General features: G+C 41.3%; 1 protein-coding gene across 5 annotated transcripts in view; it reads right to left on the bottom strand.

Annotated features, from left to right (window-relative positions):
• Positions 1–26,644, bottom strand: part of prom1a (prominin 1a) — a 191,928-nt gene that overhangs the window by 52,933 nt on the left and 112,351 nt on the right. For all 5 annotated transcript variants that reach the window (XM_060926840.1, XM_060926841.1, XM_060926842.1 and 2 more), the window contains 5 exons: positions 22,124–22,276; positions 19,524–19,647; positions 15,118–15,221; positions 10,250–10,334; positions 1,887–2,033 (listed from right to left, as the gene is read on the bottom strand). In XM_060926840.1, the coding sequence (XP_060782823.1) occupies positions 1,887–2,033; positions 10,250–10,334; positions 15,118–15,221; positions 19,524–19,647; positions 22,124–22,276 (613 nt within the window). The remainder of the gene's footprint in view (positions 1–1,886; positions 2,034–10,249; positions 10,335–15,117; positions 15,222–19,523; positions 19,648–22,123; positions 22,277–26,644) is intronic.

Here is a 26,644-nt window from a genome sequence, read left to right as displayed (position 1 = left end):
TGTTCATTGAATCATTGTTCAACTACTTTTAAACAATACAAATGTATTATGAATCACATTAATGCTTCTCAATCCCTTGCAAAGGTTCTTAACATGATCTCTGGCTCACAAGAAATCAATAAATGGAGTCCAACATTGTGATTCAAACCTTACACGAAAACATAAAATAAGCGTTTTTTGGCAAAAAATGAACCTCATGGTGCCACCATTAGACTTTTGAATATGGTCAAAACATTTTACAGGATGTCTTTATTGGTGAAAAGGAACACCCAAACAAAAATGCATCAGATTTTATGAAAGTGAGGGCAACTGATGCGCCCTAATCTACATTATAGTCATGTAATATACTTATAAAAATGTATATATGTAGAAATAGAGTAACTAAAAACAAATATCTACGCCAAGCAACTCATTGGATCTAATTAGTTGAATTTATTACTGGTATAAAAGAATTCTTATGCAGGCAGGGTAGAAGTGCTCATTTTTGAACTTTCAACAGCTAGATTGCATACTGCAGACTAAAAAGACAGTCGGAGAGCGCAGACCTCCGCCAAAGCCAAATGCCATATCTTACAATGTTGGCGAAAGAGAAACTAAACATGTGGATTTACCCCGTGACTCGGATCCACACCAAAAATGAATGGGTTCTTCATTGGCCCATATGGTACGACACCCTTCTACCAAGTTTCATGGAAATGGAAGTTAACCAAAAGAACCAGTTCACCATTTTCACAATGTGCATCTAGTCAGTGGGAAAACACTGGGAGTGACGTCATTGGAGTGAAATGTCAGGAATTACTATACATATTATCCATACAGGACACTTTTTTGATGGAATAAAAACGTGTTCTATTCCCTTCTAGCAGGTTTCGTTTGATCACATGCAAAATTGTTAGCGTATCGCTTATCCTACGCGTATTCGTCACTCTACCCAATGAAGAATGAGCGTTGAATATGGTTAACGATACTGCATGGTTGTCAAGCCATGATGATGTCACACGTCGGAGATGTAAAACTTCTGCGCTCGCGAGCAACTGGGACAATTTGTAAACAAACGTGGCCGTCAGGTTGGCTTTGTTAAATATGATAGATTTTGAGAGAATTTTGGCTGCCAGGTCACTCCGTTGAGTGTATTTGTTGATGTTGATTTTAAAAATAAGTAAGTAAATTACACAGGGAAATGAATACTGAGTGAAAAATACTGGAGTGAGCGTGCAGCATGGAAGAAGAGTCTGGAGACAGGAATCTTAGTTTCTCAGTCGTTAGCCTGTAGCTCTCAATAGCACTGACTCGACCACTTTATTAGCATTTGCTAACACTACTAATGAACGCTACACCGGCTGGAAGGTGACTTCACTGCTGCGCTGATGGCGTCGAGTTGCAGGTAAACTAGCAGTGGCCTTTGAGAATGCTGATATGAAGAGATTGTGTGTATTATAATAATAATAATAATAATAATGGCTTTTTTCATGGTATATCAGATATATTCCATTCAGCTACTCGTCTTCGACTCATTCAGTCTCATGCTAGCTGAACGGAATATATCTGATATACCACTCAAAGCCAGCCAATATTATTTAAATATGTCACTCAGACCTGAGATATATTTTGTATGAGGTTTTTCAACACGAGAAGATCAACTTCATATCTTCAAGCCAACGCGCGATTTTCTTTTTATTATATCGACACATTCACAAACAAAGTCCCCAAATTTATCAAAACAATTAATTCATTTCCTCATGAGTGACATATAGAGATTTGTGTCAAGCTTTTGGTTCTCCATGTCCTGGATGGAGTTCGTATGAAAAATTCGAATGGCGTATTTCCCAGTAAAACACTGAGATCTATGTATTTCTGTATGGAACATTCAGACATTGAGACTGTACCTCCTCTATATACGCCGCAAAGTCGATGTCTTTAATGCCCGTCTCAGTGAAGCTGATGAGGTTCTGTTTGCCCTCTGCGTTCAGCAGGACGATGGTCTTCAGATCCACCTCCAGACCGTCAAACTTCTTAGACACATCCTTAGTGTACTAGAGAAGGAAAAGGGAGAGAAACCACAGCAGTGTTTTGAGACATGAGGCCTGAGAAGACTTCGTGATGGGGAACAGATGCTGGTGCTCCTGGAACAGTGCCGTTTTGTCTTCTCAGGTCTGCTCTACAGGGGACTCGAGCGCTGCAGAGTTAGCTTAGCGTTTTCCAGACTCTATACTCTCTGACTCGGCTCATCGGCTAACTCTTGACCTCGTATTGATGAATGAGGCTTATTCAGGCAGGGTGAAATGACAACGAGGCAGGGCAGGAGGACTGGAAAGTGGGGAATACTGGGTTCAAATTCTCCGCCAGCACACTGTGACTGCAAATACAGATCAGGATACGATCCGAGTATGAAATAAAGTTTACTTGACGCTGGAGAGTTGAGTGTGTAAAAAAAACACGGTATATTCACTTGAAATCTGGGCAATGTTACGATCAGGGTTATAAGCATGAATGGAGGAGCGCTATTATAGGAAAACAATCAATCATGGTGTGATCCAGAGATACTGCTACTACGCTGATTATTTCCCTACACCAGCACTCCCCAAAGTGTTTTATATTTTATAAACAACACCAATTTTCTTAGGATTACATTGTGTTCTTAATGATAGAATAACAGGTTACTTTTTTTATCCATTTATAGTTACATTTAAAGCTAGACGGCCTTTCGATTTCATAAAATCGGTGAAATTTAGTTCCCTCTGAAATTTGGTCGTTGTGATGTATGTTTATTTCTGTAATATCTCTCAAAATATCAGGCCATTCTGTAGCTGGGAAGTTATTTAATTTGAGAGGATTCCTGAGCAAATAAAGTGCGTGAAAGTGCTCGGTTTGCGCAGTCAAGCAGACAGAGGAAGTCCGTGTGTGTGTGTGTGTGTGTGCATGCGCAGGTTTACCTTTGACTGTACACTGACAGTTCCATCATTCTGTCGCTAAACGAACAGCTGATCACACCGAGGTGCTCGCTGACCGCCGATATTTATTAGTTTGGCCCTGCGTTTCCTTTCCTTTGTGTATAACATAACGTCTTTTCTTCTTGCTTTACGTTACTGTAGTTGGTCTTTCACATTTCATTCGCACACTCACGTCCTCGATTTTTCTCTCCTGTTTTGAATCTGTATCCCACAATGCCTTGTGTGAACAGGGGAAGAACACCACATGATGCATGATGTAGTATCTTGAATTGGGTCATGGAGAAGCAGGAAAAATAGCGGAGAATTTAGGGCCACATGGCCCTAAATTCCTTAATTGCTCCATTAAAAAAAACTAATAAAATTGGACATCTGTGATTCAAATTCAGTAGCTTTCAGTCACTAAACACAAATAACTGGGTGTCGGGGAAAATTCTTTTTATGACCTACACTTGAAAAATCTGAAAGGCAGTCTAGCTTTAAGACCTGTTTGTAAGAAGAATGGGACAAAACACCTGAAATGTTTCATCACTTGGTGTCTTCAGTCCCGAAACAAGTTAAGTGTTGTGAGAAGGAATGGCAACTTTATAAAGTGGCAAATGCTTTACTGTCCAAACTTTTTTTTTTTGCAATTATAAAAATTTAAATAAGTGTTTGCTTAAAAAAAAAGAAAAATATTCATGAAGTAAAATATCAAATAATGTGCTGTTGAATTGTTTTAAGTGCAACAGAGGTCAAATGTTATTTACATATCATTGTTTTCAGTGGGGCAGCACGGTGGTGTAGTGGTTAGCACTGTCGCCTCACAGCAAGAAGGTCCGGGTTCGAGCCCCGTGGCCGACGAGGGCCTTTCTGTGCGGAGTTTGCATGTTCTCCCTGTGTCCATGTGGGTTTCCTCCGGGTGCTCCGGTTTCCCCCACAGTCCAAAGACATGCAGGTTAGGTTAACTGGTGACTCTAAGGCCCTGTCCACACGGCAACGGATTCAGGTGAATCCGATAAAATTGTTTATCGTTTCAGCCTGGCGTCCACACGGCACCGGCATTTTGGGTGCCCCAAAACGAAATCTTTTGAGAACGGGTTCCAGAGTGGAAAAATCTGGCAACGGCACTGTTGTGAAGTCGTCTGGATGAGTAGAACGGATTTGTTTACGATGACATCACAACCACATGACAATCCCGCCAGCAAAAATAGGGAAAAAAAAAAGAAGCGATCTCACCTCTTCAGATGTTGGTTTAAGTCCGACAATACATTCCTCAAAATGGGCGTAGAAGAACAAAGTAATCCATCAATGTGTAGCATTCAATTTATTCCAGACCATTAAAGAATTCTGGAGGATCTCAGAATGTTGGCTTACCGGCTTCCATCTACCCCCGTTCATTCCTCTCTCTCTCCATCTACCCCCGTTCATTCCTCTCTCTCTCCATCTACCCCCGTTCATTCCTCTTTCCGCCTCTCCATTCAAAAAACGAGCACGTGAATTAAAGGGACTATATCCATAGGATAGGGAGTGAAAAGGTGTGTGCATGTGACAGTGACAGGGTGAGTGACAGGGAAGAACCTAGGCTCATGCTCGCCCTGAATTTCTCTTAAAGTGAAGGCAGAAGAACGTTCAGCGCCTGGCCAGGCTTTCTATGTATTAATTTACATAGACGTTTTAATATGAAATATAAATAAGTGTCTTAGACAATAGATACTATTTTACACTACTGACTAATAATCAAAACTTTATGTGGCTGATGCTACAGAAGAAGGGGTTTATGCGCATGCGTCCTACTTCTTCTATTGTTCTGGTGTCTCCGATGGGGCCGTCTTACAGGGCACGTAGAGGTGTGGCATGTGTATTGCATCGTTTTCAGCAAGCGTTGCCATATGTACATGATATTTTACTGATCCGTTGCCCATGTGGACGCGATATTTAAAAAAAAAAAAAAAATCTCGTTGCCGTTGTTGTGTGGATGTAGCCTAAATTGACCGTAGGTGTGAATGGTTGTCTGTGTCTATGTGTCAGCCCTGTGATGACCTGGCGACTTGTCCAGGGTGTACCCCGCCTTTCGCCCGTAGTCAGCTGGGATAGGCTCCAGCTTGCCCGCGACCCTGTAGAACAGGATAAAGCGGCTACAGATAATGAGATGAGATTGTTTTCAGTTTTAATTTCAATTTCAACACACCGTCCCGATTTTTTCTGATTTGCAGTTGTCTAACCCTACCCAGAAGAGGACCGTGTGATAATGTCTACTGTTAAATGTCATATTTGGCACTTATCAGAGGTTTATTTATTCAACTCTTTCCTGAGATGGACCAGGTCCAAGTCTAAACTGTGCAGGACAGTGTGTTCCCAGTACTAGAGATCAGAAACCTCATTTTAAAGCATCTATATGCAGGTCATGTCTATAGGGCTGGGGAAAAAAAACAACCCAAAAAACAAAACATGGCATAGCACTGAAAACAACCTGTTCACGTTTAACTGAAGCGTATTGTGTAATTCTAAAGAGAAAGGCAAGCTATACATTCATTGTAAGCCGTGCTTTGGGACCGGGCCACTGAAACGAGCACATCGAGACCCTGCAGTACCAGGACTAATGCCAGCGAGAGCACATGACCCACATGATTAAAGCTTTGATGAGGAGATATCCAGGGATTTCTCCTTTCATAACATTACTGCTAAAGTTGAAATGAGATAATTAACTTTATTAGAGTGTAAAAAGTACCATATGCACGACTTGACATTTGTGATGCCTGCTTTTAAGCAAAGAGCTCATTTGCATTGCTTTGTGCCAAACACGCTGACGAGATCCTCATTAACACCAGAAGACGCTGTAAGGTTTGCCAAATGGCTGTGAAAGAAAGAAAAAGAGGGAAACCCCCACCCCCTCCACCCCACATCATGGCTTATCGTGAACTTTGGGGTTCTGCAAGATTGAAAATGGTTCAAAAACAGTCCACAGTGTAAGATAGCACGGGATAAGTGGAAGCTAATCTTCCCCAATCACGATTCTAGCTTGCTTTAGTGTCAGTTTCCAAAAGTGAGGCAAAATTATTAAGAGTGAATTAATCATGAGGGAATTAAAGGAGAACTGAAGTCATTTTTAAACTGGCTTTATTTCTTAATTAACGTGTTATTCAATTACGTTTTCAGTTTTATTAACCTCATATCATGACTTGTATTGGCATATTATATTACACTTATCGACCTTTTTGGTTTTTAGCCACGTTAAATGTAGTTTGTTTGGTCCACGGCAAGCGTCACTTGTCCACGCGATCTTCACAAGACTTGTCCGAGATTTCAAACGTGAAGTGTCGGCGCCGCCATTTTCAAAACTGTTCACACAGTGGCCAGATCGCCGTATCATTCCGATTTAGATTAATTTTGAGATTTGCCAGCTTCATCAGTGATGGAGATTATTCCATACGACTTCGAACCAATGTGGAGTAGAGAAGAGTTGGAAAGACGACAGGATAAGGACGAGTCTGTCGCGCTGGTATTTACGTCATTACTGTCGCACAATTAAAACACGCCAGATCAGGCGGCTGGTGGTTTTCAAAATAATAAATACATGCATGTGTTTTTGTGATTAATACATATTATACTGAGCGCATTTCCCACATAATCCTCACTAAGGTTTCGGACAGCACTACAAAATGGCGTCCACACTATATAGTGTGCTATATAGAGAGTAGGGAGTGATTTCGGACACCGGGAAAACTTCCGGCTTAATTACATCAGCATTCAAAGGAGGGCACGCACGTCTTTTTGGCAGATGTCAGTCACTTTGATTTCCGTTGTACGTTTTACTTCCGTCCTACGATGTCTCGCACAGGTCTCAGCGAATCTCGTTTACGGCCGTTGCTTTGACACATGGACTGATATATTACAGAGCATATTTCAAACACTCATAACTTGCTATAGCAGCGACAAAATAGCGATCAAAAATGTGTTCTGATATTTAATAAAATGAGAAAAATAGAATTTTGATGATAAAAAAGTTGCCTTCAGTTCTCCTTTAACATACATTCCCAGTGTTAGGTGTATATCTTTAATTATTCTATCCACATTCACTGGATATGACCAATCGCACGCTCTGATTGGCTACTCTACTACTAGGATATCAGCTCGTATACCATGAGTAGAGAAAAACAAAATGGCAGAGCGTGTTGCTGAACCAACCGAGGACGAAATAAAAACTTTACTCGAAAACAAAACCCCAAAACATACACAAGAAGCAACAAAGTATGGAATGAAATATCTTTTTAAAAAAATTTTCAAGAATTACTATTATCATCACATTTTTCCACAAATTGCTTCTGTCATTTCGCCGGTTTGTTTACATTCTTCATCTTTAAGCATTAAAATTTGTTGAATTTTTTTAGACTGGTTCAAAAGCTCAAAGAAGTTTGAAAAAGACAGAACTGAAATGTCCAAGGAAGAATTAAATACATGTCTAAAGCTATTCTATACCTCGGCACGACAGCAAGACGGCACTTTCTACAAAAAAAACCAAAACACAACACTAAAGTCAATTCGTGCCACCATCAATAGGTTTTTAAGAAGCTCGCCAAAGCGGAAATGATTTTGTTGGACGTTTTGTTTAAAGTTTTAATTTATTGAAAATAAAAATGCTCAGTTTCTCAAAATCCAGTGAATGTGGAGAGAATAAAACAGTTACTCCACTCAATCTCGTCGTACATGGATTATAGCCGACTCGGTGGTACGCGCTAGAGCCCTGCACTCCCGCGGGAGTCCCGTGGGACCCGATGCAAAGCAGTGCGGTGCGCGACAAATTTTGAAAGCTCATTGCGGGCGCGGGCAGGAGGGGGAGTGCACAATGCAGGAACGGACGGGAGAGGTGATAAGCTGCAGTCCCGCTAACTAAAAACGTGTTTAAAATAAAATTTATAAATTACTGCACTGAACGTGAGCTGTAGATATTTATGCTCAAATTCACTCAAAGTAGGGGGCGGGGCACCATCACGCTGTGTCTTTAAATTATATTAATTTCTTATAGGCCTACTTGTATTTCCTAGAATATAAACGTGAGGAGTGACATACAAGCTATGTGCAATGTACAATATTCTTAATATCCACTGTAGATTTTGGTAGGTGTGTTGGGTATCTCTGTAAAGCCTCAGCTGCGCATGCCGCCTGGCAACGCGCTCCCTCGCTACGTGCGCTAGGTGAAGGATCGGTCAGTGGAGAGCTCAGCTAAGCTCAGCATGTTTAATTCCCCAAGCCAATGACAAGAACTTTCGTGAGAAATAACGCGAACGTCTGCATCATGCGGGATTTGCAGGCGGGAGCGGGACAAAATATGGCAGGCGCGGGCGGGAGCGGGACTGAAAATCATAATTCTTTGCGGGAGCGGGACTGCACAATGCGGGAGCGGGACTGAAAATTCTGTCCCGCGCAGACCTCTGCTACGCGCCTCTTCGGCTATCAGCTCATGTACGACTCGATTTGGTGGAATAACTGTTAAATAGCAGCTGTGTGTGTTATATATTTATCTGTATAGATCCATTTCTAGACGTAATAAAAGTAAGCATCATAAAATACAAAGCTGACAAGCTTACAGTGGTGCTTGAAAGTTTGTGAACCCTTTAGAATTTTCTATATTTCTGCATAAATATGACCTACAACATCATCAGATTTTCACACAAGTCCTAAAAGTAGATAAACAGAACCCAGTTAAACAAATGAGACAAAAATATTATACTTGGTCATTTATTTATTGAGGAAAATGATCCGATATTACATATCTGTGAGTGGCAAAAGTATGTGAACCTTTGCTTTCAGTATCTGGTGTGACCCCCTTGTGCAGCAATAACTGCAACTAAACGTTTGCGGTAACTGTTGATCAGTCCTGCACACCGGCTTGGAGGAATTTTAGCCCATTCCTCCATACAGAACAGCTTCAACTCTGGGATGTTGGTGGGTTTCCTCATATGAACTGCTCGCTTCAGGTCCTTCCACAACATTTCCATTGGATTAAGGTCAGGACTTTGACTTGGCCATTCCAAAACATTAACTTTATTCTTCTTTAACCATTCTTTGGTAAAACGACTTGTGTGCTTAGGGTCGTTGTCTTGCTGCATGACCCACCTTCTCTTGAGATTCAGTTCATGGACAGATGTCCTGACATTTTCCTTTAGAATTCGCTGGTATAATTCAGAATTCATTGTTCCATCAATGATGGCAAGCCGTCCTGGCCCAGATGCAGCAAAACAGGCCCAAACCATGATACTACCACCACCATGTTTCACAGATGGGATAAGGTTCTTATGCTGGAATGCAGTGTTTTCCTTTCTCCAAACATAACGCTTCTCATTTAAACCAAAAGTTCTATTTTGGTATCCTCCGTCCACAAAACATTTTTCCAATAGCCTTCTGGCTTGTCCACGTGCTCTTTAGCAAACTGCAGATGAGCAGCAATGTTCTTTTTGGAGAGCAGTGGCTTTCTCCTTGCAACTCTGTCATGTACACCATTGTTGTTCAGTGTTTTCCTGGTGGTGGATTCATGAACATGAACATTAGTCAATGTGAGAGAGGCCTTCAGTTGCTTAGAAGTTACCCCGGGGTCCTTTGTGACCTCGCCGACTATTACACACCTTGCTCTTGGAGTGATCTTTGTTGGTCGACCACTCCTGGGGAGGGTAACAATGGACTTGAACTTCCTCCATTTGTACACAATCTGTCTGACTGTGGATTGGTGGAGTCCAAACTCTTTAGAGATGGTTTTGTAACCTTTTCCAGCCTGATGAGCATCAACAATGCTTTTTCTGAGGTCCTCAGAAATCTCCTTTGTTCGTGCCATGATACACTTCCACAAACACGTGTTGTGAAGATCAGACTTTGATAGATCCCTGTTCTTTAAATAAAACAGGGTGCCCACTCACACCTGATTGTCATCCCATTGATTGAAAACACCTGACTCGAACTTCACCTTCAAATTAACTGCTAATCCTAGAGGTTCACATACTTTTGCCACTCACAGATATATAATATTGGATCATTTTCCTCAATAAATAAATGACCAAGTATAATATTTTTGTCTCATTTGTTTAACTGGGTTCTCTTTATCTACTTTTAGGACTTGTGTGAAAATCTGATGATGTTTTAGGTCATATTTATGCAGAAATATAGAAAATTCTAAAGGGTTCACAAACTTTCAAGCACCACTGTAGATAACATTTACAAGGCACCATTTTGAAACTACATGAGCATGGGAGCACAGGATGGACTTAATATTAAACTGTAGGTAATTCTTACTCCGAGTAGCTCTTCTAAGAGCAAATGAATTAACTCACCAAGCTGGTGTTGAGCAAGGCTGAGATGTTGAACACTTTATCCAGCTGGAGAGCAAAATAAACCCCACGGTTCTCCTTACAGTTACTGAGACACACAGCAAGAGAAAAGCAAAAATGATTAGACGATATCTCACTATTTTTTTCCAAACAAACTGTTGTAAATGTCTATTTTATGACTTCTACATTTTCAAGTCAGTACAAAAACATTTCAGCGTTCCAAAAGTTTGTTTTTTTCGCACAAAATGAAATGTTACAGAAAAAAAAAAGATTCTACTTGAGCAGCATATTACGTAAAAGAGCACTTTTCAGATTAAAAAAGAAAGCATAATGAAGGCTGCTGGGTTTTGGAGCAAAATGAAGACGCGAGTGTGGCAGTCAAAGTGTTCAGAAGAACTGCGGCTGGTTCTGGAAGATGCTCAGTAAAACCTACAGCTCATTTCCTTATCAAACTGCACTCTCTGTACCTGAGACTGCTATTTTTTCTTTTTAAAGCAAAGGGTCGTCTCACACCAAATACTGATTTTGCGTCGTTTATTATGGCTTACTGCTTATAGTATGTTTTTAAAATTTCATTTCATTATTTTTAAGCCATTTTTGGTCTACAGCTTTTCTTTATACGGTACTGTATATAAAAAGAAAACCTCTTCAAACTGATGTATATGATCTTAAAGTAACCCATTCTAGAACAACAGGCATGACTCGGTGTTAATGATATACGATGTAGCTACACACTGAGTTTTTCCATGATTGATGAACTTTTACTCGTTGACCCTCCCATTTTTTATTTTTATGCATCGATTTTATAAGTAATTCTTTCTAATATTCTTGTACTAACAGAAAGAAAAAATATAAACGAAAAAAAAGTAAATTTCATGGTAGCACAGTTAAACTGGCTCTTTGCTGCCCCCTGCTGGACCATATGAGTGTTTATATGAATGGCACTCCACATCCACCTGTTAAAGTGCATATCACGGGTAAATTCAGGAGCAAGATCAGTGTAATTCTCCCATTTTATATTAAACTTTGGTCAAATATCTGTCACATTTTGCGCAATTTTTTTACCTTGCGCAATACCAGAAAAATTCAGTTGAAATCAAGCCATTGGTCCGCCTCTGAACAAACTTGGCATTTGGATTTCCCGGGAAACATTGATTTTCATGACGTCACGTGTGGGACGCCTCCCTCTGAATCCTACGTCAGCGCTGGTTTGTTTATGAGAAAACGACCTGGTGGTTTTCTGCAAATTTCTTCAACGTTATCGCGTAATTATTAAAATGGTTAACAGATGTATCGTCGGAGGGTGTAGCAACACCAATCTTGATGGGATTAGTACTCATCGTTTCCCAAAAGACCGGACAATGAGAGAGAAATGGGAGCGCTTGGTCTACACAGGCTGTGCACTGAAACCGTGCAAAGCTCGCGCAGCCTGCTGGCGCTTCCGCAGGTAACGTCACGAATCTGGCTCCAGACTCCCTTGGGATTTTTCCAGACGTGTTTTGTTATTTTATTTTTTTCTGCTGTAGACAGATGGCCTTGTGCAAAATTACCCTTCTGGATGAGTATGTAAAGGGACATTAAAAATTTCATATTAAAAAACACAAAATTGGTCCAGAATATGCACTTTAAAGGGGAACTGAAGTCATTTTTAAACTTGCTTTATTTCTTAATTAACGTATTATTCAATTACGTTTTCGGTTTTATTAACCTCATATCGTGACTCGTATTGGCATATAATATTGCACTTATCAGCCTTTTCGGTTTTTAGCCATGTTGAATATAGTTCGTATGGTCCATGGCAAGCGTGGCTTATCCGCGCGATCTTCACGAGACTTGTCCGAGACTTCAAACGTGAAGTGTCGGCGCCGCCATTTTGAAAACTGTTTACACAGTGGCCAGATCGCCATATCATTCCAATTTAGATTAATTTTGAGATTTGCCAGCTTCAACAGTGATGGAGTGTCAGTCCTGCGCACTATGGCGCGTGCACCTGAAGGCGCGCCTCAGGCTGCGCACACGCCCCGTGAACAAGGCGCACCTGATCTTAATTAAGGAACTGTGTGTTTGCCTATTTAAGCATTTGCATCACGAAGTATTACGATACGCATGTACGCATTACCGAGCCTTTCTACCCGTTGTCTTGATTTCTTGTTTCACAATCCTTGTGCCTGTTTCTCGTTCTTGTCCTCGCTTAGCGTTTGATGTACTATTTGCGCCTCGACTGACCCTTTCACCTGTATTCTCGCTTTTGATCTAGCCTGCTGTTCTGGATTGCTTCTCACTGTATATATATATTCTGTACTTTATTAAACTGTATACTTCTGCACATACATCCGCCTCCCTTGCGTACGTGACATGGAGATTATTCCATACGACTTCGAACCAACGTGGAGTAGAGAAGAGTTGGAAAGATGACAGGATAAGGACGAGTCCGTCGCGCTGGTATTTACGTCATTACTGTCGCACAATTAAAACGCGCCAGATCAGGCGGCTGGTGGGTTTTCAAAATAATAAATACATGCATGTGTTTTTGTGATTAATACATATTATACTGAGCGCATTTCCCACATAATCCTCACTAAGGTTTCGGACAGCACTACAAAATGGCGTCCACACTATACAGGTCCTTCTCAAAAAATTAGCATATTGTGATTAAAGTTCATTATTTTCAATAATGTAATGATAAAAATTAAACTTTCATATATTTTAGATTCATTGCACACCAACTGAAATATTTCAGGTCTTTTATTGTTTTAATACTGATTATTTTGGCATACAGCTCATGAAAACCCAAAATTCCTATCTCAAAAAATTAGCATATCATGAAAAGGTACTCTAAACGAGCTATTAACCTAATCATCTGAATCAACGACTTAACTCTAAACACCTGCAAAAGATTCCTGAGGCTTTTAAAAACTCCCAGTCTGGTTCATTACTCAAAACCGCAATCATGGGTAAGACTGCTGACCTGACTGCTGTCCAGAAGGTCATCATTGACACCCTCAAGCAAGAGGGTAAGACACAGAAAGAAATCTCTGAGCGAATAGGCTGTTCCCAGAGTGCTGTATCAAGGCACCTCAGTGGGACGTCTGTGGGAAGGAAAAAGTGTGGCAGAAAACGCTGCACAACCAGAAGAGGTGACCGGACCCTGAGGAATATTGTGGAGAATGGCCGATTCCAGACCTTGGGGGACCTGTGGAAGCAGTGGACTGAGTCTGGAGTAGAAACATCCAGAGCCACCATGCACAGGCGTGTGCAGGAAATGGGCTACAGAGAAGCAGCACTGGACTGTTGCTCAGTGGTCCAAAGTACTTTTTTCGGATGAAAGCAAATTTTGCATGTCATTCGGAAATCAAGGTGCCAGAGTCTGGAGGAAGACTGGGGAGAAGGAAATGCCAAAATGCCTGAAGTCCAATGTCAAGTACCCACAGTCAGTGATGGTCTGGGGTGCCATGTCAGCTGCTGGTGTTGGTCCACTGTGTTTTATCAAAGGCAGGGTCAATGCAGCTAGCTATCAGGAGATTTTGGAGCACTTCATGCTTCCATCTGCTGAAAAGCTTTATGGAGATGAAGATTTCATTTTTCAGCACGACCTGGCACCTGCTCACAGTGCCAAAACCACTGGTAAATGGTTTACTGACCATGGTATTACTGTGCTCAATTGGCCTGCCAACTCTCCTGACCTCAACCCCATAGAGAATCTGTGGGGTATTGTGAAGAGGAAGTTGAGAGACACCAGACCCAACACTGTGGATGAGCTTAAGGCCGCTATCGAAGCATCCTGGGCCTCCATAACACCTCAGCAGTGCCACAGGCTGATCGCCTCCATGCCACGTCGCATTGAAGCAGTCATTTCTGCCAAAGGATTCCCGACCAAGTATTGAGTGCATAACTGAACATAATTATTTGAAGGTTGACTTTTTTTGTATTAAAAACAATTTTTTTATTGGTCAGATGAAATATGCTAATTTTTTGAGATAGGGATTTTTGGTTTTCCTTTACTTTTTTGCCAAAATCATCAATATTAAAACAATAAAAGGCTTGAACTACTTCAGTTGTGTGTAATGAATCTAAAATATATTAAAGTCTAATGTTTATGAGTACATTACAGAAAATAATGAACTTTATCACAATATGCTAATTTTTTGAGAAGGACCTGTATAGTGAGTAGGGAGCGATTTCGGACACAGGGAAAACTTCCGGCTTGATTACGTCAGCATTCGAAGGAGGGCGCGCAGGTCTTTTGACAACATTGGCAGATGTTGGTCACTTTGATTTCCGCTGTACGTTTTACTTCCGTCCTACGATGTCTCGCACAGGTCTCAGCGAATCTCGTTTACGGCCGTCGCTTTGACATATGGACTGATACATTACAGAGCATATTTCAAACACTCATAACTTGCCATAGCAGCGACAAAATAGCGATCAAAAATGCATTCCGATATTTAATAAAATGAGATAAATAGAATTTTAATAATAAAAAAAATTGCCTTCAGTTCCCCTTTAAAGTCAGAATTCTAACAAGAGCAGGAAAGTTTAATTTCAAATTTAGTGAAAGTAAACTGATAGGGTTTTTTTTGACAACAGGAAGCGTTCTCTGCTTGTATTTTTTATTTGCCGGTAAAAAAGTACTAAAAATGACTCATTACCAATTCGATTCACTGAACTGACTCAAGTCAATATGAATCAATTCAATATGATTAGAAGTTTCCATTAGCGACTCTCCTTATACATAAATTCGCTCAGGCTCTCATATGATAGAGTTTTTTTGTAACAGGAAAGCGTTTTAATTAAAAAAAAATGCCCATCATGCTGTACCTTCTTGACCTGAATGCTCATGTTGATAAGCGTGTGTTCAGGCTGATATTCACCTGTAAATGTTTTCCACGGTGAGATCCATTTCCGGATCGTTATACAGGTATCCAGGGATGAAGTGCTTCCATGAAGGGTTCACCAGGTTTGGAGTGTCCAACACCTAAACAGCAAACATCAGCACAATTTATCTCTAAAAAATACGATTTCTCCGATCATCCTGTCGTCACTGAAAACCTCTGAATATCTGTTTTCAGGGTTCGTGCAGCTTTTTAAGGCATCTCCTTGGCTGATTATCAGACTCTTTCCAGTGTAACTCAGATTAACCACGATTTCTCAGATTAACTCAGATTTCACCGCGAGTTGGCCTAGTGGTTAGCGTGTCCGCCTCTTGATCGGGAGATCATGAGTTGGATCATACCAAAGGTCGTCATAAAAATAGTACCTACCGCTACCTGGTGAGGCACCGCAATACAGATGCGAGTAAGGAGTCAAACTCTCACGGTTATCAGAGGACTAGTCCCCCGCTGTAACTCTAGCTATGTACAGTTGTGGTCAAAAGTTCACAAACAGTGACATAAATGTCATCTTGGATATGAATCTTGGAATTTGCAGTTGTTTAGAAATGGCTCCAAGAGACATTCCGGAGTTGTGTATATCTGCGATCCTCTTTCTCAGATCTGCACTGAGCTCCTTGGACTTTCCCATTTTTTGGTATATATATATATATATATATATATATATATATATATATATATGGATGGATAAGAAATCGCTTTTTCTTTCAGTACTTTTTTATTACAAAAGCAGGCACATTTAATAAAATGACAGTTTAATCAACTGAAACTTGTACAAAAACTTTAAAGTGCTGATGACACATTTTTGACATCTTGGGCGATGTTTTATAACATAAAAAGTAATTCCTGATGATCCATATATTAATTCACGAAGGCGCCTATTTTACAAGTCATGATAAAAAACGCGGCTATTTGGGCAAATTTGACGGGGCTGCAGCACCCAGGAGACGAAAGAGGAGGAGGAGCTATATGACGTCAGCGAAAGAACCTTCCTCCTAACTTACCAGTTTGTTGTTGATGCAGCAGGTGTTCAGTTTATCATTATTAGTATTTTTATTATACATTATTATACATTATATATATATATAGTTATTATGCCTTCGCGTTGTGTTGCCGGCTTTTGCTCCAAAACCCACAAGGATGGGGTAAGTTTATTCAAGTTTCCCAGAGATCCCGAGCTGCATGCGAAGTGGGTGAAGCAAGTCAGGAGCACTCGTGACAAGTGGGAGCCCTCACCAACATCCGTCCTGTGCTCTGAACACTTCGATTTGGATTGTTTTGACACCCTTCCCAGCTTAAAAGAATCTCTTGGGTGTTCAGTTCAGCACAAATGTGTGTTACTACCATCAGCAGTGCCTGCACAGTGTTGCCAGATTGGGAGGTTTCCCGCCCAGTTGGGCGGTTTCAAGTGCATTTTGGTGGGTTTTGAACATATTTTGGGCTGGAAAACGTCAGCAGTATCTGTTGCCAGATACTGCTGAAGTTTTCCAGCCCAAAATATGTTCAAAACCCACCAAAATGCACTTGAAACCGCCCAACTGGGCGGGAAACCTCCCAATCTGGCAACACTGCCAGTATTCCGGAGGGGGTCTACTAGTAGCTATGCCGGATCCAAAGACAGTCCTCCTGTCAGAACATGTGTTGTGAAACGACATAAGATAAAGGTACGTAGAGCTATAGATTCTACATGATAATCATAAATGTAAAATTAAAGTCGGCGTGATATCAGTCATGTATTTGTTTGTGAAAGCTTGAGGCTTTCATGTAACTGCCGCCTAGCAACGAGAGGCAAAGGGTAAAGAGGGTAGGCTATCATAGATTCTATTCGGAAGAGCAATTCTAGACTCCCAGAAGAGGAAGAGCTAGCACTAGAGAGTTCACCGGCGTTTTCATGCGCCATTTCCATTGAGTAGAACCAGAGTAGAACAGCCAGTGAACCGCAGCGTGTTCTTCCGCTGACGTCACAACATGGCCGCGAGCCACGGACCCAGTTTTCTTGCGCTGTGCAATTAAAAGTTGGATATTCGCGTAACAACAGCTTCTTTTCACATAATTATAACAGAAATCTAACATGTTTGCCATGTTGTATAGTTTATTTAAGAAATTGCATAGAGTCATGTTCGTGTCATCAGCACTTTAAGTTAGCATTTTAAATGCTGACTGCAACATTTGCAAAACTTTTACAAAGGTACTTAAAATGTCCGACACATGGACTTTTTGTAGTTCTAAATTGACCGTTAGGCTAGCCTGGCAAGCCAGACTAAATGTGAATATTTAGTCTGGCCTCGATCCGTAGACATTTCCGACGGGTGTGGGAGGAACAAACCGCTGTCTTTCAAACTGTCTCTGTGCGTATAGGCCAACGCTCTGACCAATCAGCGCAACAGTGACTGTGACGTAGTCAGAGCGACAGAAAGCAGTGGGAGAGGCCTTGAAATAAATAATTTTTCAAAATGCGTATTAATTAATAAACAGGTTCTAGATATTAAGAAGTTTGGAGATAATGACCACAAGTTTGGAGTCTGTACCACATACTTAACATACACACTTATTTTTTTCAAGTGTTTTTCAAGGGTTTGCTTAAACTGTTTTTGAGAGTTTTTATTTAGTGGTGTTTGGTGAAATGATTTCCCTTAAATTTAAAATAACGGGAAAATAAGAAACAATCAAAAAGTAATGTTTCAAGGCTGTTTATTAATTCTTCGTACTGCACAAACTAGCCCCATCCTTTTGGCTACGAGCGGAGCCAGCTGGTAGATCAGACTTTTGCCATAGCCGGTCGGCAAAACAGCGAAAACGTCCTTCTTGAAAAGGAATGAGCGGAGAGCCTCTTCCTGCTCATGTTTCAACGAAAACTCCAAGTCTAATTCTTCTAAAACTGATTCCAAAGCGGAGTCAAACGCGCGCTGTTCACTAGCCGTAGCCATCTTTCCTGCTGTGCTTTCTCCAGCGTCGTGCAGCTTTGTCGTCACTCCTACAAAAGCCCGCCCAAAGAATCCAAACAAAAACCTTGCGTTGTGATTGGCAGGCACGATTTGATGCCCGGGGTGTTTTTGTTTATATGGTGCGAGGCTAGACCCACTCGCTAGGCAAAAATATTTTTGGCCTCTAGGCGGGTGGGTCTAGTTTACTAGGCTACCGTTAGGCCTAGTTCGGATGAAATTACACTATTAAAATGATCACTGAATGGTTTGTTTTTCTGAATCTTTACTATTTTGTTGTTCGCTAGAATACCATTTTGCAATTTCACACTTAAGCAAAATTTAAAACTCCGGATCCGCTTCCTTCATGGTGGCTGACATTTTTTGTGCCGCACGGCGCATGCGCAGAGCTGATTCAGTTCAGAGTGCGCGCGCACTCGGCGGAGGCAGTAGTGTGTTGGAGGGAACAGAAGCAAAGATAACGCTTATTTTGTCTCCGGTAAACCAGTCTTCTCTCGTTCAATTACGTGCTGGGATCAAAAGACACCGTTGGTTGTAAATGAAACCAAACTGAGTGGTTGGAGTGTATTTTCATACACAAATGGAGAAATGTTCGCTGAGTGTTTGTGTAGCCCCACTGCAGACCGTTATCGTTGTTAATTCATAGCATGCTCAGCTGCGTGAATGTGTCATGCACCGAAAATAAGAGATTTACAAGCCAGGAACGCCTCATGATGCAATACGCAAGAACAGAAAGAAGATTTACTGCCATTTTACTTTGTATTTGAGTAAAGTGAATAAATAAATGGTCTGTGGAAAATACATTTAATCCTGGGAACTGCGTGCACAGGAGTTTATTTTGTGTTTACTCCCCCCCGGCTGGCTACTTATTTGTCATGGCTGGCTAGTATGAGCCTTAGTGGAAAGCCCTGGGAATGCGTAACTGTCAAGTTCGATTTTAGATTTACGAACCCGAAAAAAAATGTCGAAAAACCGGCGTTAAAAAAAAAAATTTCAACCGCACAAACGGCACTCATCCGGCCGGTGGACCGGAAACAGAACATTTTTTAATAATGGCCTTATTCCCTCAGAGATGACATCCATTATTAAGTCGAAAAGATAGGGGCTTAGAGAAGACCCCTGATGCAGGCCCACTCGAACAGTAGTCCATCCAGTCAGGCCCACGCTGCTCTTTACCTGAGTTCTAGCGCCCAAGTACATATCTTGTACTAAGCGCACATACTTTCTCTTAGCCCTGTAGGCCTGAGCCTACAAGGCTAAGTTGAACAAGACTGTGCAGCGTGCATTTATGAGAGAATTCTCTAAAAATGCACCAACTGCAATGCAGATTTGGACATGGCACAAAAAGTTCAAAGAGGAAGGCTGTCTCTCTCTCTCTGTGTGTGTGTGTGTGTGTGTGTGTGTGTGTGTGTGTGTGTGTGTGTGTGTGTGTGTGTGTGTTCTTGCCTTGAACAGCTCTCTGGAGTGGAAAGGTTCACACACCAGCTTCTCAACATTCCCCCCCACCACGAACGTCACCGTCACCACTCCCATGAGCACCCAGGAGAACATGAAGCTGAAGCCCACACCACTGAAAGAAACACAGTGCAGACGGAAATATGCTCCGAGTACTAAAAACACACCATGTAAGATTTTTATTTGTATTTCTTCAAAACGGATAGAACGCTTTTTAATAACATGACATCATAATAACAGAACTCCTACTGAACTGACCATCAATGACAGAGATTTGGGTCTGAACTGACAGGAAATTTGTTTGCGTACGCGATATGTCAGCTCAGATACATCAAACATCATCGCTCCCCAACTTCAGGCACAAAAGAAGACGAAGTACACGGTGACAGGCGGGATTCACAGCCAATCAGGACAGAGATCAGTGAGCAAGGAGTATCTGATACGACACTATAATTAAACAGATAGTGTTTTCAGTTATATCTTAAAATTCAGCGAGTTTATTTTTAGTATGGAGTTTGAAGCATGAAACCTACGGTAGAACAACCCAAACAGGTTGGATTCAGTCACGTGACTTTTGCTTGCGAGTTTACCTCCGGTGAATGAAGTGGTGGTCAGGCAAACCGATTGAGCCGCCGTTGTGCAAAGAGCTAGTGAAACCGTCTCCGACTATTTTCGCAGTTTAGAGGCCAATGCACGCTCAAGATACCTTCAGAAAGTTGCTCTTTGTGATGGGATAGATCCTTACACACTAGTAAAGAAGGATTTTTCCTATGAGTTGGAAAATTATCCATCCGTTAAGTTCCCCGGCATCTCAGGTGGGGTTTACATTAGACCGTATCAGCGGATCATCAGATTAACGTTTTTAAAAACGATTAGCGTGCACACAGCAACGCCAATACACGGATACGCTAATCACATGACTAATTCGGCACGCAAGTTGAAATGTGTCAGTGCGGCTCATCGCTTCCTCCTCAGCGGCTGCGCTCCAAATCACTCCGCCCTGAACAGCGAGTGCCCTCTGGAGGGTGCGCACTCCGGCCCTGCGCAGCTCTCAGAGCGCGCGAGTGTAGTGCACGAGCAGTGATTCGGGACTGAGCCGCTGTGCGCAAGTCACTTACCACTTGCAAGTGGAAGGATGGCAAGCCTAAAGACCATCATAACTACACAATGGGCAGTATTTGCATCAGTATTTGCAGTATTTTCATACTTTTATACTCTTTAATGAAAGGTGATACAAGGCGGAAGTCCGCGCCGTTTTTCACCAGTCGCGTCACATGACCAACGCCAGCGAATCAGGAAGGTGGATGTCACAGTGACGTTGTCCAATGACGACGCCAGCTAGAGCTCAGCACAGCGTATCCTCAATGTTTACACAGCACCAGATCAGACACGATCTGGACTGAATACGTGGACGCTGGCGGATTCCCGTTTCCCGGCGTTTCCAGGCGTTTTAATGTAAACGGACAGTGCATCCGCGAAGAAAACGAGACAGATACGGTCTAATGTAAACTTGGCCTCAAACTACCTGGTGCTGCAGACATCGTTCTACACGGACACACAGATGAAAAAACGGAACGGTATAGAAGAAAACAACTTTTTATATGTGGCTGGGTTAAAGATCTGGAAATCAGGACACTATAAGATAAATCCCTGTATTGTTCCCACCCGGGTAAGGAGAAATTTCTGGGCTTTTTGTCCACGCCTTTGCGATGTTTGCTAGGACGCTACACAAAGATCCACAGAAAGCCCTTTAAAGATCTGGGGATTGGTGAAACAGGACGGAGAAGTTATCACGGCTCACTGTAACTGCACGGCCGGGGAAGCAGTTTCGTGCTGTTAACTCGTGAGCTCTGCTTTTGTGTTTACGTGGATCGTCTCGACGATCTTATCTCTCTAGTTCAGTGTAGGAGCCCAATCTACATCATCGCCCTTGTAAAGATTGCTCGGACATCCGGATAAATGAAGTGAAAAGAAAACATACGTGTTAGTTTACAAAATGGCGACCGTGATCAAACAGTAAACAAAACCACGTCTGAGGACTGAAGCATCTCCTGAACTTCGAAACATCACGAAATAACGAAAAATGGTGAGAAAAGTGATTTGTGAATCCAAACGAAATAAATCAGAAGAATTTACAAACCTTTCCCGAAGTGATCAGTGCAAACTCGAGCGTTTTTCGACTCGGCTCCTTTCCAGCGCGGTGAAAGGTTCAAGAGCCAGCTTTCTTGTAGTCTTTTGGTAAAATCCTTTGCTCTTTCACCCTTTTTCACTTCACGGGGAACCCGGAAGAAACGTATCAGTTTCATGGTTTGTTCGATTCAAGCAGCCCAAAACACAAGCGCTGGGCATTTTAACAACTAGCAAGGAGTGCCAGCAATAATAACGCTTTGTGAACAGTGAACTCAGCTGACCACCACTTCATGTCTTGCATATCTAATGAGGTGGATGTGACGTCGAATACAACCCACCCGTTACCCATAACGTTCTCTCACAAGTACTGTAACCTGCAATAACATGTTCCCACCACAGAGGGCGAAATTCCACAATCGTACATCCAGTGAGTAGCTGAGAAACTAAACCAGGTCACTTACGCCATCAGCAGGTTCCCTCCAGTGTTGGATACACAGCCGCGGGTCGTAGGAGAGGCGTGTCGGTCAAATCCCAGGATTCCACACAGAAGACCCAGGAAGTTGAAGGCGACGATAAGCGCCACCATGCAGCACAGTGTGATACAGCCGATCCACCTGGAGACAGCGGATTACACAGTAGTTTATAGACTCGTCAAATACACAAGCCTTACTGGGAAAACGACTGTAGAATTAGATTTGATCTGGAACTCCATGGATCTGAGTTTGGGGTTAAATGGAGAAAGAAGTAGGGTGATAATACTGTGATAAATGATGTCATGTCATAATGCACTCATGATATCTTTTTATTACATCTTGTAAAAATAATTACAGACTGGAAGCCTTTTTCTTAACTTAAAGGATATGGGACATGGATTTTTACCATTATGTATAAAGGACATAAGAAATGCCATCTAAATCACTGCAGGGCGTCAAAAATGTGAAAATCATCACATTATTCAAGTTTTTTTATACATCAGCGTAAAACAAGGATTCGTTAATGAGCTAGGTGGTCAAGTGACCCGTGACGCAACAAAAACTTTCCAAGGAGCCAGCGCTTGGGAATCTAATGTAAACAGGTTACCGAAATGGACACCATCGACAGTGACATTCCCGATGTTTCACAGAGATGTGAAGTTAGACCCTATCAATTCGAACCGATAGCTGGAAATTCACATGAACATGGATCTTGTCTTTACTCTGAAGGGTCAGATGATTCTGAGAGTGAGAGTTCATTCAGCCCTCATGAAACTGAAAGCAGTCGGCTGGATAACACTTCCTGGTAAGTTGAAAACAATTCTGCTCAAAGGCTAATGATCTGCTGAAAGAAGTATTATTTTTGTATCATACGTTGAAAGTTCATCATAGATCTAGCTAAAGTCCGTTGCAAGCTAGTTTTTTTTTTGCTGATATTTTTCGAGATTGATTGAGATACAATGCTTCCAGAGTCCGAGATGGAAACATTCAAAATGGCGAAACGAGTCAGAATTATGATAATCAATAATTGATACACCCAAAATTATAATACTAATCCTTACCTCGGCTTTCAGTCGCTTAGCGCAGAGGTCTTCAACAGGGGGGTCGCGAAATCGCACCGGATCACTTATATCAACAAAAATATTCCTGCCCTGTCCCCTGGCCTCCGTGCAGGGATGCAAACAGCGCGCCTTTCGGCGGATGCCGCCTTTTTCACGGCTGAATCGCGCAGATCCGATTTTTAAAAAAAAATAGTGATATTAATTCATGAAACATGAAGTATAAGGATGAGAAAAAAACAGTTTAAATCGGGAAGCTGCGCACATTTGTGCAGCCTGGCACAAATGTGCGCAGCTTCCCGATTTAAACTGTTTTTTTTTCTCATCCTTATACTTCATGTTTCATGAATTAATATCGCTCAGTACCTGAGTATTAATGTTGAAAGAATCCTCAGTGAAATGGTCCGAACACAGTTTGTGGGAAACAGTAGGTGCAAAGTTTTTTCAACAGGTGTTCTGTAAAGTTATCCTACCTCTTGGATTTGTCCTACCAAGCCTACTGCGCATGCGCGAAGCCTACTGCGCATGCGCAGGTGAGCCCACACTTTCCTCAGCTTCGGGTCCTTGGGGAATGCAAAAAAACTTACTCCAGGGCATTTCCCATTGGAATTATTGCAACCATAAGCAGCACAATACACCATGATGTCCAATGTATGATGTCCAATGTACTTTAAAGACTATAAAAACAATTTTCTTGTCATCCACTTCTCCATTCATCTACCCGCTTGTGCTGTGCCCGAAAGTTTTTGTTACGTATGATCACGTGACAGCGGCTCTTCCGGTTGCAAAAAATGCATATCGGAAGTCGAGCAGAAATGCCATATAATCATCACGAATGTAACGATTTTGCTGAATTTAATAGATGATTTTGTATTTGTTGATGCAATTAATTCATATTTTTAATGGAAAGAAACTGATATAGCGTGCTTTTATGTTTCATGTCCCATATCCTTTAAGACGCATCTCGAATACCTTTTATACGTGCATTCTTTTAAATTAAAGCGCTGTCGCCTCACAGCAAGAAGGTCCGGGTTCGAGCCCCGTGGCCGGCGAGGGCCTTTGTGTGCGGAGTTTGCATGTTCTCCCCGTGTCCGCGTGGGTTTCCTCCGGGTGCTCCGGTTTCCCCCACAGTCCAAAGACATGCAGGTTAGGTTAACTGGTGACTCTAAATTGAGCGTAGGTGTGAATGTGAGTGTGAATGGTTGTCTGTGTCTATGTGTCAGCCCTGTGATGACCTGGCGACTTGTCCAGGGTGTACCCCGCCTTTCGCCCGTAGTCAGCTGGGATAGGCTCCAGCTTGCCTGCGACCCTGTAGAACAGGATGAGATGAGATGATTACTGTTAGGTAAAGGTGCTGACTGCAAAGTCGTCTGAAATTTTCTTTCTTTTTTTTTTTAATAGTCCGTGGCATTTTCCTGTCTTGCAAGAACAATATCATGCGGACGAGATGTGATCATTTTGATGTCCTGAGGGTCACTTTTCTCCGTTCTGGGGCCGTTTTCCTCCCTCCCCTTACAGAAAAGAAGTTGATTCAAGTGTGCTTCTAGTATACTTCTTTTAAACTAAAAATAAGAGTGTGTGCTTTCAGTCTACTTTTTATTTACTTATCAGAGATATACTTCATAAAGTTATACATAAGTATACTTGGCTTATACTGAAAAGTATATAGAAAAGTCGAAGTATGTTAAGCTTATACTTAAACTTTTGATCAAGATATACTTAAAGTGTAATAACGTATTAAAATAGTTGTGCCTTATGTTGAAGTGGACTTGCCCTGTAGTTGTGCTTCAGCATTGTTGACACTTAGGTATATGTCTGCGGATCCATATAAGGTTTTTTTTGTTTGTTTTTTGTTTTTTTTATTTCTCCTGAGTGGGATAATTAATTTTTTTTATTTATTCCTTTCGAGCTTGGATGTCAATTTCAGTTGTCATTGTCATGTTTTTATACTTTGGCACTTAATACAATGTCGCTTTAAATTTTGATTTTTAAAGAAAATGAATATGTTCTTAATCCTGAGTATCTGTTGTTATTTTGTGAATTCTTACCTTTATAACTTCATTGTAACTTAAGGTACAAAACGCTTACGTTTACTTACTGGTAGTGTGTATGAGGTAAGGGTTAGGGCTAGAAAACTAATAGTGTACCTAGAAGGGTAACTGCAGTATACTTCAAAACTAAAAAGTGGACTAGATGTACAGTATATAACCAGTAACTAATAGTATATTTCCAATATGCTATAAAGTATACTTTTATAAACTAAAAAGTGGACTAGAAGTGTGTAACGAGTAAACCAATAGTATATTTCCAGTATACTACAAAGTATACTTTAGTAAACTAAAAAGTGGACGAGACGTATAAAACAAGTAAACGCATAGTATATTTCCAGTATACTATGAAGTATGCTTTTGTAAACTAAAGAGTGGACGACAAGTATAGAACTAGTAAACTATTAGTATACAAGTTTACTTGTAGTATACTTGCAGTACAAAATAAAAAAATACTAGTTGTATGATCAAAGTTTACTTCTCTTAGACTTTAAGTATACTTTTTATAAACTAAAAGAGGGCCGATTTAGTCCCAAGAAGTATTAGATTAGTTTACCTACAAGTATACTGTAAGTACATTGATATCAGTATACATGGCACACAAAAGTATACTTAAGGAAATATACTTTAACTTTACTTAAGTATACTTAATAAAATGAACTTGAAGTTTTTGAGAAGGGTCTTGAGGTAAACAGCCGAACACAATGGGCTTTAACTAATGAGCATAACTATGGAACTGCGTCACACCAAGATGGCGACGCCACCAAGAAAACATCGTGACTCTGCATCGATGTCGGAGAGTTTTGAGTCGCAGGGATGTACCGTAATTTGTGATCGACATTCATGAATAGATCCATGAAACAAAAGACGGAATACGTCTTTTCTCTGTTACTGCTTTTGTGTTCTCGTTTCTTTCTCTGTAAGATCAAAACATTAGGTGTATAATAACTTCATACTTGCTACCACGGAGTCGAGTCCATGCACTCTAAAGCGAAGATAGCTCAGCGCTAGCTAGAATGATTTAGTTATCTGTCCAGAAAAATGATACGTCATGTCACCTTGCTCGATCTTGTAGTTGCACTCACTAGGCAGGCTTTCCTTTTCTTTTCCGCTAACTTTTAGCTGGAGGGAGAGCCGAGTCCACTATGTTTGCCCACGCTGACTTGTTTGGGTTAAAAGTAGCTCAAAAGCTCCACAGTGGTCACGTGATATTGTTGCTCGCTTGTTTCGGCAATCTCCGGAATCGTAAAATGCGGGACGCTTTTTATCTCGGGAAAACATTTACACACAGCGTCTGTGTGTGCAGCAGCGAAACTCCAACAGCAATAGAAATGAAACATTTTGCCCAGAATTCAACATTGCACTCGGAACCTTTAAGAAAACTCGTTTAAGTAAAATATACA

This window comes from Neoarius graeffei, chromosome 8, assembly GCF_027579695.1.
Source record: "Neoarius graeffei isolate fNeoGra1 chromosome 8, fNeoGra1.pri, whole genome shotgun sequence".
Lineage (NCBI taxonomy): Eukaryota > Metazoa > Chordata > Actinopteri > Siluriformes > Ariidae > Neoarius > Neoarius graeffei.
The sequence above is the reverse complement of the archived record's forward strand: the minus strand, read 5'-3'. Positions and strand labels throughout refer to the sequence as shown.